The 13,255-nt window shown below is 51.6% G+C and overlaps 1 protein-coding gene across 7 annotated transcripts in view; it reads right to left on the bottom strand.

Annotated features, from left to right (window-relative positions):
- The window catches only part of CELSR3 (cadherin EGF LAG seven-pass G-type receptor 3), a 42,092-nt gene extending 28,837 nt beyond the window's left edge, over window positions 1–13,255 (bottom strand). For all 7 annotated transcript variants that reach the window (XR_008731943.1, XR_008731942.1, XR_008731944.1 and 4 more), the window contains exon 1: window positions 9,967–13,255. Coding sequence is in view for 3 of the 7 variants with exons in the window: in XM_055708433.1 (XP_055564408.1) it covers window positions 9,967–13,240 (3,274 nt within the window). In the remaining 4 variants the exon portion in view is untranslated. The remainder of the gene's footprint in view (window positions 1–9,966) is intronic.

Here is a 13,255-nt window from a genome sequence, read left to right as displayed (position 1 = left end):
AGAAAAGGATGTTCTTGTTGAAATTTTTGTGTTAAAAAGCTCAGGTTGCGGTTCCTTCTGTGGAGCAACCAGAATGAAACACGTTGTAAGATATAAAAACTTGTACTGATGTATGTAAAACCTGAGGCATGCGTGTGTGTGTGAAGAATCAAAGACCCTGTGAAAGTGTTGAAGTATTGGGGTGAGTTTGTACAAACCCCTGTACCCCCTCGAAGGTGCGACTGAATCATGCTGGAATGCATGGCAGGATGTTTTCTGTTTGCCTGCAACGGCATGATACGTAATAACAACAGACTTAAAGCAACAAGTAGCAGATTTGCATTCAGGGTAAGAAAGAGTTAAAACAGAAGTGCTGCTGCAGAGGCAGGCTTGTGTAACCTGCAGAGCAGGAACAGCATCTCCTGCCCCGAACCCTTCTGCTGGTGAGGAGGAGGGGTTGCTCTTGCTGACAATTGAGCAGAAGGACCTGACAATGTCACCCCAATTGCTGCAGCATTTGCAGTACAACAGGACCGGTAACGGCCCCTCTAGGGCAGGGAATGGGTATGAGGTGGAATTTTAGTGAATACAAAACCAACTTACTTGTTAAACTTCAGTAAAAAAAAAAAAAAAAAAAAAAAAAAATTGTTACAGTTGTGGGAGCTGCTGGCCACCAGGAAAACATCCTGAAACCTTTAAAGTACAAACTAAAAAAAAAAAAACAAATAAGAATGCCAAATTCACTAAAATCTTTGTTGGGATGAGATTTATTAGAACATCTAGACGTTTAAAGAAGGGGAAATGAAATTAAAAGTTAAATATGATCAAGTAATTGAAATATTGAGCTTATCTTTAATTCAACAGAAAAGAGGACCTCCCTGAAGTAAAAGAAATTTTTAACCAGGTGTATCTGAAAATAAATTCCAGGAAAGGTGAAAAATGCTTTACCTGTTACAGTAAAATGATAAGGGGGAGGCTTGCCCAGTTCAGATAAAAACAATATCCCTTGGTCAGCAAGGCTGTGGGGATATTGGCAGAAAAACTGAAATAAAATACACTCTGTAGTAGTTCTACTAATGTAAATCTGTGTGTTTTGCCATGACAGTGACTTGTTATGGGATGTGCAGATGAAACTGCATTGACAATGAAGTACAAGGAATAAGGTTGGTCAGGTGCCTCCTACCATAGTCAAGGGCAAGACTGGGTTGGCCTCTGTGTTTGCCACCAAGAAGAATCTTGAGCTCCGCTGTTGGCTGCAACCCAGCAGGCGTTGAGCGGTGGGAACAAATGCCATGCCAGACCTTGATGTGAGGCATGGCCCACTCTGAGGCACTGATTTGGAAATTGGAAACCGCCTGGCCGACCATGAGGCCAGACGAGTAACAGAGGAGGTAGGAAAAGAGGAATTATCCTTAATACCAGATGATAAAATCCAAACTGTAAGTACAGATCGAGAGCCAAACTATTCTAAAGAAAACTTAAAGGTAATTCAGGACATGAATTATAAAATAAAATTAAGTAAGTGGACTTATTTAAGGGATGGTTGTATAGTGGTACCATCCAATTTAATATGGACCACAGCCCTATTATTAATAAGACGCATTGGGGAGCTGATACTTTATATAAAAGTCTAAATCAGAAATTGAAAGGGTGAAACTTGTATACTGTAATAAAACAGGTGACTCAGCAATGTGAAATGTGTTTACGCAATAATCCCAATACAGCAAATAAAATAAAACTAGGGAACATTAGCAGAGGGAATGTTCTAGGGCAACATTGGCAGATCGATTTCTCAGAACTTCCTAGAAAAGGGGGGTATCGATATTGGTACTAATGGATACCTTTTCAGGTTGGCCAGAAGCCTTCCCATGCAGAACTGCTTAAGCCCGCGAAGTGACCAAAATACTACTCCAAGAGATAATACCTAGGCTTGGAGTCCCAGCGGTAATGTCCTCGGATAGAGGACCACATTTTGTGTCCAGAATAGTGCAACAGATCAGCCACCATCTAGGAATAGATTGGCAATTACATACCTCATACCGACCACAATTGAGTGGCCAGGTGGAAAAGATGAATCATCTAATCAAACAACAGATTGTCAAGTTAGGCCAAGAAACAAATCTAACTTGGCCCCAGTCTTTGCCATTAGCTCTTACACGAATTCGAACTAGGCCGAGAGCAAAAGAGGGGCTTAGCCCATTTGAAATTTTATATGAACGACTCTATGGGGTACAAAAGGGGATGTCTTCACAGATTGGTGAAGAAACAATGACTTCCTATATGGTGGCACTAAACAAACAATTAATAAGAATTGAGAAGCATATGATGGGAACACGCAGTAGGGGTCTGGATGGACCTGTTCACGATATACAACCAGGAGACTATGTATACGTTAAGTGTTTTGCAGATAAAACCCTGGAACCACAGTGGACCGGACCTTTTCAAGTCCTACTCACCACCTACACTGCAATCAAGGTTGAGGGACAGAATTCTTGAATTCACCATACCCGGATTAAGAAAGCCCCTGCAACTTCTTGGAAAGTAACCCCAGATAAAAAAGAACTGAAACTCAAATTTACTCGGACAAATGGGAACAATGTGGGTGGCAAGTAAGTGAACCTGAGCAGTTGCGGATTCACCATATGGGAAGGGCACCACAACAAACAATATAGAACAAGAGTCGGGGACTGAGCCAGTGGCCAGGCTCGCCCAACTTGTTATTAGTAAGCCCCAACTCAAACAAAGATATTTTTGATCAAAACAGATTTTAACGTTTAGATTCTTAAAATGATCAATAGTGGGTTTAAACCATTTGTGTTTTTTTGTACCCTCTCTCTTGCCTACAACCAAGAGCCTGATAATTGGCCTTGGAATCATGCTCAGAAAAAACACACTGGAATAATGGGAAAGGTGGACTCAAAGACGAAACTAGCTATGGTGGTTTTTTCTGAAAATGAGGTGTACCAAAGGAATCAATGGGATCGGGAGGATGTACACAAAGTCGACCGATTATGGGGAAAATTAGGAGATAAGATAAAAGTAGGATGTCAAACATATAATGAAAAGGATAACACCAAGATTTCGGGAGACACCCAGATTAATGTCAGAAAGGTAGATAAGGAATTTACCCTTCTAAATACAACCGTGTGCTTTAATTCACGGGAATGTTGGCACAATTTTACCTTAACCGAGCCCATCTTTATAATATGCCTAGGAAAGGAATCCCCAAGAACAGCTCTGACTTATAAGATCAAAATAACAATCATGCTAACCACTGTTCCTACCACCACCACAGTTACAACAACCCCATTAACACTTGATCTTAAATTAACTAAACCAGATCCAAAGATTTATACAATTGGACCATATGTAATCAGAAATACAGGTCAGCAACAAATGTTGTTTAACCCAGAATGGTCTCTCAAAAGAATAGAGTTAAAAATACAAGTCAATGTTTCTGATGTTAAGCCATCCTGTTCCCCCTTCTTACGAACCTCTTATGAGGGATGGACAACTTGGTTAAGAAAAAGGGGAAGTATTTATCGAAACAGAATAGTGAGAGATGTAACTGGAATGTTGGGAACAGGACTCTGAGTATTAAATTCCATAGACTCAGAGGTGATAATGAATAAACTAGCCGCCACCACGGCCGATCTATCAAAACTACAACAACCACTAAAATCTTCATTATTGGCATTAGGGGCACATCAATGGTTGATATCGAAGGTACTCCCCAGGTGGGAACAAATAAACATGGAAGATCATCAACTCATCACTAAGGCATTAGGTGGTTTACAGGATGACGTCGCCCTGGCTCTAAGTTGCATCCAAGCCCAAATGTGGATGCAATCAATAGCTGCATCCATAATAAGAGAAGGAGAGGAAGGCATATTTCCTACAGAAATTCGAAAGATGGTTTGGGACAGTGCTACGGAGGTAGAAAGAAAACTCCAGTCATGGTGGAATATGGTGAACTTTACCTATGACCCCAACACACACACCATCACAGCTTTTGTGTTGACCATACATAATGCAGTAATAATTACCATACACCCCATTGTAGCCCTTGGAATTAACCATAATGGGGTGCTCCTATACCCTTTTGAACATAGAACATGGGCCAGAAAGACAGGCGACAAGTGGCAAACAGTAGATTTAGAATCTTGTATTATGCGAGAACAGCAGGGCTTCCTCTGTGAAAGCAATACTATAATGGCTCAGGATACTTGTTTAGATACAGATCAGAAAATATGTCATTTCAAGGCCCGACCAAATGCAAACTTGAAAACAGTAATTATATATGCAGGGAAGGGATGTGCGTGTTTGAGAACTAAGTGTAACACAATAACCATAGATGGGGAGGTAAAAGAGACTGCACAGTATTCAAATTATTGTATTTGTAATTTTACTACTATCACAGGATGCGATTTTAGTTACTCAGCCCCAGTAGTGTCTCATCAATTCTTAAAATCCAGTTTTACCCTATCACAGATAATAATTCCTACCCCCATAGGACTAAATATAAGCAGTATAAAAGAACTATTAAAACATGCAGATTTACAACGTATACTGGAAGAAACCAAAGAAAAGGGACATGAAACTCTTCTTATGATCCATCATGATGTAGAGGGGATCAAGAAAGTTTTAAAAAAGGTAGAACAGGATGGAAACCATAATTGGTGGGATACTCTCTTTGGCTGGTCACCCTCTGCAACAGGAATTCTTAACACTATGGTACACCCCATTGTGATCTTATTGATCAGTTTAGGAATTTCCTTAATACTAACCATTATGTTATATTTGTGGATTTGGAGAATGTTTAAAAGAGTAATACTTATGTATGATGCTTTATATCATTCGGGAAGGCTGCTTAAGTAAAAGAATTTACTTAATTTAATAGAAAAGGGGGGATTGATATGGAGAAATAATGTGAAATGGGGATAATGGACATGGATTGTGATTGTATGTGTCTGCTTAAGGAATGTGGGTATGGTGACTAGTCATGGGTGCGGTGACAACCACAGTTTTGAGGAGACGCCTGCCCCTCTTCCTCTAACAAAGGGGAGACGCCTGCCCTTCTTCCTCTAACAAAGGGGCTATTTAAAAGAGAATAAGAAAAGATGAGAGACATTCAAATGCTATCTAGAGGGAGGGAGTGCTAAGTCTCCTTGCTGGAAAAGATCGGGTGGTCACAAGGACATGAATCACCTGAAGAAGATCGGATGGTCACAAGAACATGAATCACCTACAAACCTGCAAGACCACCACATTCCAGGAAACGGACTGATAAGCTAATTAACATACGAAGCGGGGTTTAGGTAACAAATATGTATAGGCGTTAATTGAATATTCATTTGTTCATTGTATAAATGTGAGATGGTTCGTCACTTCGGGTATGCACGCTTGTGGAGGAGCGATCCCCCGTGCATCTGCGCGCAATAAACATACCTACTTTATAACTTTCGAGTTATAGAGTCTAATTCCGCACGTCAATGGGCTGCCAAGATCACCCAGCCTGGGGAGGCAGGAGCAAGGGGAAAGCTACAGGACTGGCTCAGCCGCACTTGGCATAAGACACTCCCCAAGCCACCAGCAGCCTGGCATCCCTCTCTGACAGACCACCCGGTAGAGCAGCACCCCAGGACGCCACCAGTTTGACAGTAGCTCCCTTCTCAGTGGGAAGCTGTGCCATGTCCCCACTCCCTCTCCTCTCCCTTTGCCCCGCTCTCTGCAGTTTGCCTCTCTGGCCAAGGCAAGCATGAGCTTGCTTCAAGCCCAGCTGCATCCCACTCTCCTCTCTCCGCCTCATGATTCACCCAGAAGCAGCCACGAGGCCCAGGGGACAGCTCTTGCTCTCCCCGAGGGCTGCTCAGTGCCCAGCAATAGGCAGGTGGACATCTGCCTGATTTATGGCTGTTATTAGGCCTTGGCTGATGTGATGCTGAGTCCTGGGGCAGGCCAGAGGCCAGCAACGCCTCCCAGGAGCAAGGAGGCTGCAGTCAGGGAAGAAGGTGGGCTGCAGGGTGCCCAACACCTTTGGCGTTGCCCAGCTCACCACAGGAAAGCCCAAGTGCCCTTTTCCCAGTTCCCAGCAGCAACGGGGAGCCAGCCCTGGCCCCCCAGCACTCCTCAGTAAGCTCCCTCATAATATGCTGTCCCACCTCAGCATCACACCCAGGGCTGCCTCCCCCCTTGGCTCCATGCAAGGGGAAGCAGATGGTTAAGAGAATGACCTGCTGCAAATGGAAGCGGGGGAGGAAGCTACCAAAAGAAAGCCCAAAGCTGGCTGGAGGCACTGACCCCCCTGGGAGGCATTTTAATCACGACTGCTCAGCCTTTCTGATTAAATCCTGTGGCTGGAGCGCTGGTGCCTGGTGAATATTCATGCAGCAGAACAGGAGCCCTGAAAACATGCCTACAGGGAAAGGAGCAGGGAGACAGATGTGAGGGGCTCTTACCCCTGTGCTGGGCAGCACCAGGTCATCATATTTGCACTTCCAAGACTGACAATTACCAGCTTCAAAAGCAGCAAAGCTATAGAAAGAGCAGCTCCGGTCAGAGAGCAGGATGGGCAGCAGACTCCTCCCAGGGAGCTGCACTGTCAGCCTGGGAACGGAGCTCCAGACCCACACTGGAAACCTCTTGGGGGAAGCAGGGCTGCCAACCGCTGCCCAATGGTCTCCTGAGTCCGCCAGGGTGAGAGCCCATCTCTCCTGTCCTCCTGTGCTGCCAGAGGCTCTCTGGATCCCCAGGCAGCACCCCAGTCCACGATGCAGCACGAGGCATGGGCTCCAACCAACACTCCCACCCTAAGAGCCTTGGCATCATTAGCAGAGGTTCCCTTTCCCCTACAGCAAACATTCTGGCCTTCTGCATGCCAAGGAGCTCCAGGGATTGGGAAGAAAGCAGCTCAAACTGCCTCCCTGACCCAGAAGGGGATACACCCCTGACCCTCACTTGGGGGGACCGAGAACTCAGAAACAGGATCCAATGCATCACCACCTGTCCTCTTCTGAGCAGCAGAGCCAGCGTCCAAGAGAGCAAAAGCCACCACTCTGACTGCAACACACTGGGCGGCCACCCCAGAGATGGCCAGGGTGCTCAGGGGGCAGACAAGGGTAACTTTCACATTTGCAGCTGAGCAGCAGTAAAACACCTCCAGACAGAAAAGTCAGGAAAGGAGACAGGTATGGGTAAGGTGGACATTCCTCACCGCTTCTGAAGGGCTTTGGCAGACCTCTCAAGATTTTCATGATTCTCGACAGGTTAAGGAGATCTCCGAAGTAAACCAGACTCCACTTACCCAGCAGAAAGTATGAATGTCACTCTCCCGGTAGCTCTAAAGACGGGAACTAAAATAAAATAACCAAGAATACTCTAAAACCATTCCCTAACGAGGAACTGAACTCCTTAAGCCTCCCACCTTAACTCTGTGGTCAGCACCTCTAGCTGTGATGGACCTAACAGGGGAGAAAGCTCCTGAGAATGGGCTCCTCAAAAGAGGAGACGCATGCAAGCTGTGAAAGGCCAGCCCTTGGACCCTTGCCCAGCTTGAAAAAGATGGCTCTGATGTGTTCAGACATGGGAGTCAGGACAAATGTGCTCCAGGGGCGGTCTTCCCTGCCAGGCTGGGATTTTTGGTGAGGTATCTTGGACAAATGGGTCTCCTCACCAAGGCAAGCTCCTGGGCTACAGGCTGAGGAGCTGTGTACAAAGCTCGAGGGGAACAGAGGCAACACAGCAGCCACAGCTAGGCACGGCTGAGCCTCCACCCTTGCCACCCGCCCAGCAGCCTGGCCCAGTGAAACCAGTCTGGAATGGTATAAAGTCAACACGACATCAGTCTCCTACGATGTCCCGGCTTCACATTGCGCTGCTGGCCACGAACATAGCCCCACCACCCCACTGTCACCCTCAGCAGCCACAAGCAGTTTTTAGCAGCCATCTGCGAGGAGCTGGGGTCAGTTTTGAGGCTGTGAGTCCCCATGAAAGGCACTGGCTTGTGGTGGCCCAGTCTTCCCTGCCTCCTACAAAGGAGTAAGCTGAGAACACACACAGCTCACAGGCGGGCGGAAGGGCCCCCTGCCCCGTGTTTTAGGGGAATCCAGCCTCCCTCAAAGGGACCATAAAGCTCACAGGCAGGCAGGGAAGCTGCTCCCTCCTCAGATGCTGACCCTCAGGGCACCCACCTAGGTGCTATTGTTGCCTTCCTGCAGGAGGAAGGTGCTCCAGCACGGTGCTGTGCGCTGGCAAACAATGCAGCCAGGTCTGAATGTCCTGGCCACCAGCTCTGCAAACCCACCCGCACACCCTCCCCCTGCACACAGCAACAGCATGGGGCCAACACAGATGCCAGCTGGGCAGGGGACTTCAAACAATAAAGACAGAAAACCCAAACCAGACCTCCACAGCCAATATCAAAGATAACAAAAGGCCCATTTTCCAGTGTCTTGCTTCCCTCCCCAGTACGGCTCTTCCCCTTCCATCTTCTCCCCTCCTTCATGAGCACACCTCTCCCAGTCTCCCTTCCCGCTGGAAGATGACGACACTCTAATTGCAAGGGCCCCCTGGCCGCGAGGCTGAGGCAGCTTGACGCAGGACTTCAGGATGTGATTGTCTCCTGCCTTTGTGCAGGGTTAAGTGTGCGAGGAGGCAGGGCTTGCATAAACACACTCGGGCAGAAGCTGGAAAGGTCAAAACCACCCCCCATCTCCAGCAACGGGCATGTGTGTGCCTGCACCCACGCTCAGCCAGCCCTGCGGTTACAATTAAGCCCCAAAGAGCCCCAACCCACCGATGGGCTGGTGCCGGCCATTCAGGACCGCCTTGAACAGGTCTCCTCTTAAAGCCCTCGCTCCACCTTTTGAAAGAAATCTTCCCCTCGCTGAATAAGCTGGATAGAGAGAGGTAGAAAGGGAGGGCAGCTGGTAGTCGAGGGTCAGGGGAGCATCACAATTTAACGTACGGCTCCCCAGGCACTCTTGGTAATTCGGCGCTTGGCCCCTCCAAAGAGGGCTCTTGCCCGCCCTCCCCCAGAGCCGCTCCTCAGTTCAGCGATGGTTGGATGCCTCCATTTCAGATCATGCATCCGCGAGCAAAGAAAGGCTGATGGTGAAGGCAAAGCTCAGGCAGTGGGGAGCTCCAGGTCCAAACCCCGCCTGCTCACAGACAAGCCCCTAGGTCCCTCTTTGCCCTGCCCTCAGCTGAGCTGGAGGGGGCCCCAACGCTCCCCAAAGCCACCCTTGGCAGCTACCACTAGCATCTGCATTTGGATACAAACAACGTGAGAGTTTCAAGCACAGCGCTCTGAGGTTTGTCACAGCTGTGCCCTGCAACACTAAGTTGGCTGCAGAAAGGTGATATCAGGTTTTAGAAGCCACACCACAAAGCGCAGGTGTTGGTTGGTGCCACAGCCAGAATCCGGACTGAACTGTTTGCTACCAGCAGACAGGTATTCATTTTTAAGAGGGCTCCCTCCACATCGAGCTCAATCCCTCCCTCTCGAGCAGAGACAGGGAAGCACTTGGTCCCAGAAGAGAGAAGAGCCACCCGGGCTTGGGAGCAAAGCAGCGTGCCAGCCACTGGGCTAGCAGCTTGGCCATCCCAGGAACCAGCTGCTTGCCTAGCCAGCACCCTACAGCGCACATCACAGCCTCGCTGGTGACAGCACCTCCAAAGGTGTCTCACTAGCAGCCATCCTCACAGCTGAGTAACGACGCTTTGTTCTTGCATACCACCTCTAGCCTCGGTCCCCTTACAGAGCCCCCTTACAGAGCGCTTCCCTGCAGCGTGCCCTCCACTGCCACCCTTCCCAGTCCCTCCAGCATCGTTCCCCGATTTGGAAGGGACTCCCAATCCAAATCTTGCTGCCAGTCCACAACCTGCACTCCCCTGATGCAGAATGGGCTCCCTGAGGGGGACCACGCAGAGCCCTCCACATAGGTGCTGCGCTAAAGGTTTAATGATTTAATGATTTTCACACCCTACCTGTCACAGTCACCAGCATCGAAGCCACGAGCGGACGGTTGTTGTCCAGCTTACGGCTCAGCCTTAGCTCCCCGCTCGATTGATTTACAATCAACAAGTGCAGTTCATTTCCCCGCTCGAAGGTGTAGAAGAGGCGGTCGGATACATCTGGGTCATAAGCTGGGACCTTCCCTATGACCCCCGAGGGGAAGGTGTTGGACTTATTGGACACATAGTTGTTGAACAGGATCTGAAAGTTCTTGAGAACAGGGCTGTTGTCATTCTGGTCAATGAGTTTGATGTGGACCGTGGCTCTGCTGACCAGAGGGGCAGAAGTAGCCTGCACTACAATCACGTACTCAGATTTTGTCTCATAATCCAGGTCTATCAAGGCTGTGAGCTCCCCAGAAAAGATGTCCATCTGGAATATCTCAGGGATGTTGCCTTCCACAATTTGATACATGATCTGGGCATTGGGTCCCTCATCCGGGTCAACAGCTGTGATTTGGGCCACAACAGAGCCTACAATGCTGTTCTCCTTTACCAATACCTCAAACTCTTCAGCGGGAAAGACAGGGGCGTTGTCGTTCACATCCTGAATGGTAACCTGGATATGGACAGGAGTTCGCTGAGGAGGGATGCCCCTGTCCACAGCGTACGCAGTCAACTCATAGATGGGAACATTCTCACGGTCCAGCCTGCGGACAGTGCGAATGATCCCCGAGGTGGGCTCTATGGTGAAGTCTCCATCCCCATCCTCCCCGTTCTGGAAGGTGTACTGCACTCGCCCGTTGGTGTGGGCATCCCTGTCAGTGGCAGAGATCTGGAGCACGCTGGTGAAGGGTGGTGCGTCCTCAGAGATCATGCCCTGGTAATGAGGGCTGACAAACTGGGGGGCATTGTCATTAACGTCATTCACCATGATTTCAACATAGGTAGTGTCCGCTTTCTGGGGGATCCCGTTGTCCTTGGCAGTAATAGCCAACGTGTACGTGACCTGGTCCTCATAGTCCAGTTCTGCCTGGAGAGTGATGGCCCCGGAGTCTGGATCGATGCGAAACTGAGGGACGTTGTCTTCTAGGTAGTATGTGATGCGGGCGTTTTCTCCCACATCATCATCTGTGGCGCTGATCACCACCACAGTGCTACCCACGGGCCGGTCCTCGTTAATACTCACAGAGTAGTGGGCACTCTGGAACACGGGCCGGTGCGTGTTGGCATCGGTGATGTTGATGTGAACATGGCAGTTGTCACGCAGAGTGCGATCGGAGGCTGTCACGGTCAGCACATAGCGCCTCTCCTGCTTGTAGTCCAGTGGCAGAGACAGAGTGATGAGCCCCATCCCACCTTGCGTGCTGATGGAGAAGCGGTTCCGTGTGTTGCCTCCCGTGATCTGGTAGGTGATGGCACTGTTCACATCCCGGTCAATTGCCGTGACGCTGAGGACACTGGTCCCCACAGCTGCATCTTCGTTCAGGCGGATGAAGTACTCCTTCTGAGTGAACTCGGGGCGGTTGTCGTTGACATCCATGACAGTAATGGTGACGCTGGCAGAGGCGGATAAAGACGGAGAGCCGTGGTCCCGAGCCTCTACACCAAAAAAATAGTGCTCGACTGACTCTCGGTCCAAGGGCCCGCTGACGGTGATCCACCCCGTGGCACTGTTCACCACAAAAGGCGTGTCAGCCGAGACCCCTGTCAGTTTGTACTCCAGGCGTGAATTCTCGCCGTAGTCTGCGTCCACGGCCTGGATGTGGATGACGGAGTGGCCAAGGGGAGCGTTCTCCAGGACAGAGATTTGGAAAGGGGTGCTGACAAAAATGGGGGCATGGTCATTGATGTCCACCACCTGGATGCTGGCCATGCCAGTGTTGTTAGAGAGGGGAGGGCGCCCCGCGTCCTGAGCCCGGATCCTCAGGGCGTACTCCCGCTCCACCTCAAAATCCAGTGGGGCTACCACCTGTATCTCCCCGGTGACGCTGTCGATGGAGAACTGGCCCCGGCTGTTCCCGCTGATGATGTTGTAGTGGACCAGAGCATTGTTGTCCTTGTCCAGGTCAGTGGCGGTGACGCGCAGGATCTCGGTATGTGGCCGTATGTCTTCCCTCACCTGGACGATGTAGCGCTTCTCACTGAACTGAGGGGTGTTGTCGTTCTCGTCAAGGACCGTGATGTAGACCTTGACCGTGGCGGAGCGGGGCCCTGGCTCCCTCCCCTGATCATTGGCCTCCACCACCAAGGAGTACCGCTCCATCTTCTCCCTGTCCACCGGCCCGCTGGTGGTGATGAGGCCGGAGCGAGGGTCGATCTCGAAGACGGCGTGGGCGGCCCGCTCATTGACGAAGCGGTAGCGGATGTTGGCGTTGGGCGGGGAGTCGACGTCGGTGGCCCGCAGCTGCAGGATGGGGTACCCCTCCTCCACGTTCTCCCGGATGGTCTCCCGGTACTCGCCCTGCTCGAAGACGGGGTCGTGGTCGTTGCGGTCGGCCACGGCGATGGCCACCATAGTGGTGGCGGAGAGCCGGGGTGCCCCGTGGTCGGCGGCCGTCACGCGGAAGTAGTGCAGCTCCATGCTCTCGCGGTCCAGGGCCTGCGTGGTGGTGATGAGCCCGGCCCGCGGGTCGATGCTGAAAAGCTCCCGCGAGCGGCTGTTCATCAGGGCGTCCATGGAGTACACCAGCCGCCCCGCCTCGCCCCCGTCGGGGTCCTGGGCCGCCACCGCCACCACCGCCGTCCCCGCCGGCTGGTTCTCCGCCACCTCCGCCTGGTAGTTGTACTGGGGGAACAGCGGGTGGCGGTTGGGGGCTGCGCGCCGCCCCCGCCGCCCCGGGGACGGGGACAGGAAGGGCGGCGGGCGCGGCGGGGCGGCGCGGGGCGGGCAGCGCGACGGGGAGCGGCGGCGCGGCGCGGCGGGCAGCCCCGGGGGCACCGGCGCCGCCCAGCACGGCGCGGCGGCGGGGCAGCCTCCGCGGGCCGGCGGCCCCCAGCCCGGCGGCGGCGGCGCGGCGGCGCCCAGCCCGGGGGGGAACAAAGGGAGCAGCAGCAGCAGCGGCGGCAGCAGCAGCGGAGGCGGCCCCCGGTGGTGGCGGTGGCGGCAGCGGCAGCGGCTCGGGGCGGCCGCCGGCTCCTCCGCCGCCATGGTGCCTCGGCGGCCGCCGCCCGGCCCGGGCGCACGGCGGCTGGGCTCGGCGCCGCCCCCGCCAAGCGGCGGCGATGGCCGCCCCCCGCGCCGCGCCGCTGCTGCTGCCGCTGCTGCCGGGGGTGGCGGCGGCGGCTCCTCCCGCAGCCCCAACATGGCTCCCGCCGCCCC

The sequence above is a fragment of the Falco cherrug genome, chromosome 4, assembly GCF_023634085.1.
Source record: "Falco cherrug isolate bFalChe1 chromosome 4, bFalChe1.pri, whole genome shotgun sequence".
NCBI lineage: Eukaryota > Metazoa > Chordata > Aves > Falconiformes > Falconidae > Falco > Falco cherrug.
The sequence above is the reverse complement of the archived record's forward strand: the minus strand, read 5'-3'. Positions and strand labels throughout refer to the sequence as shown.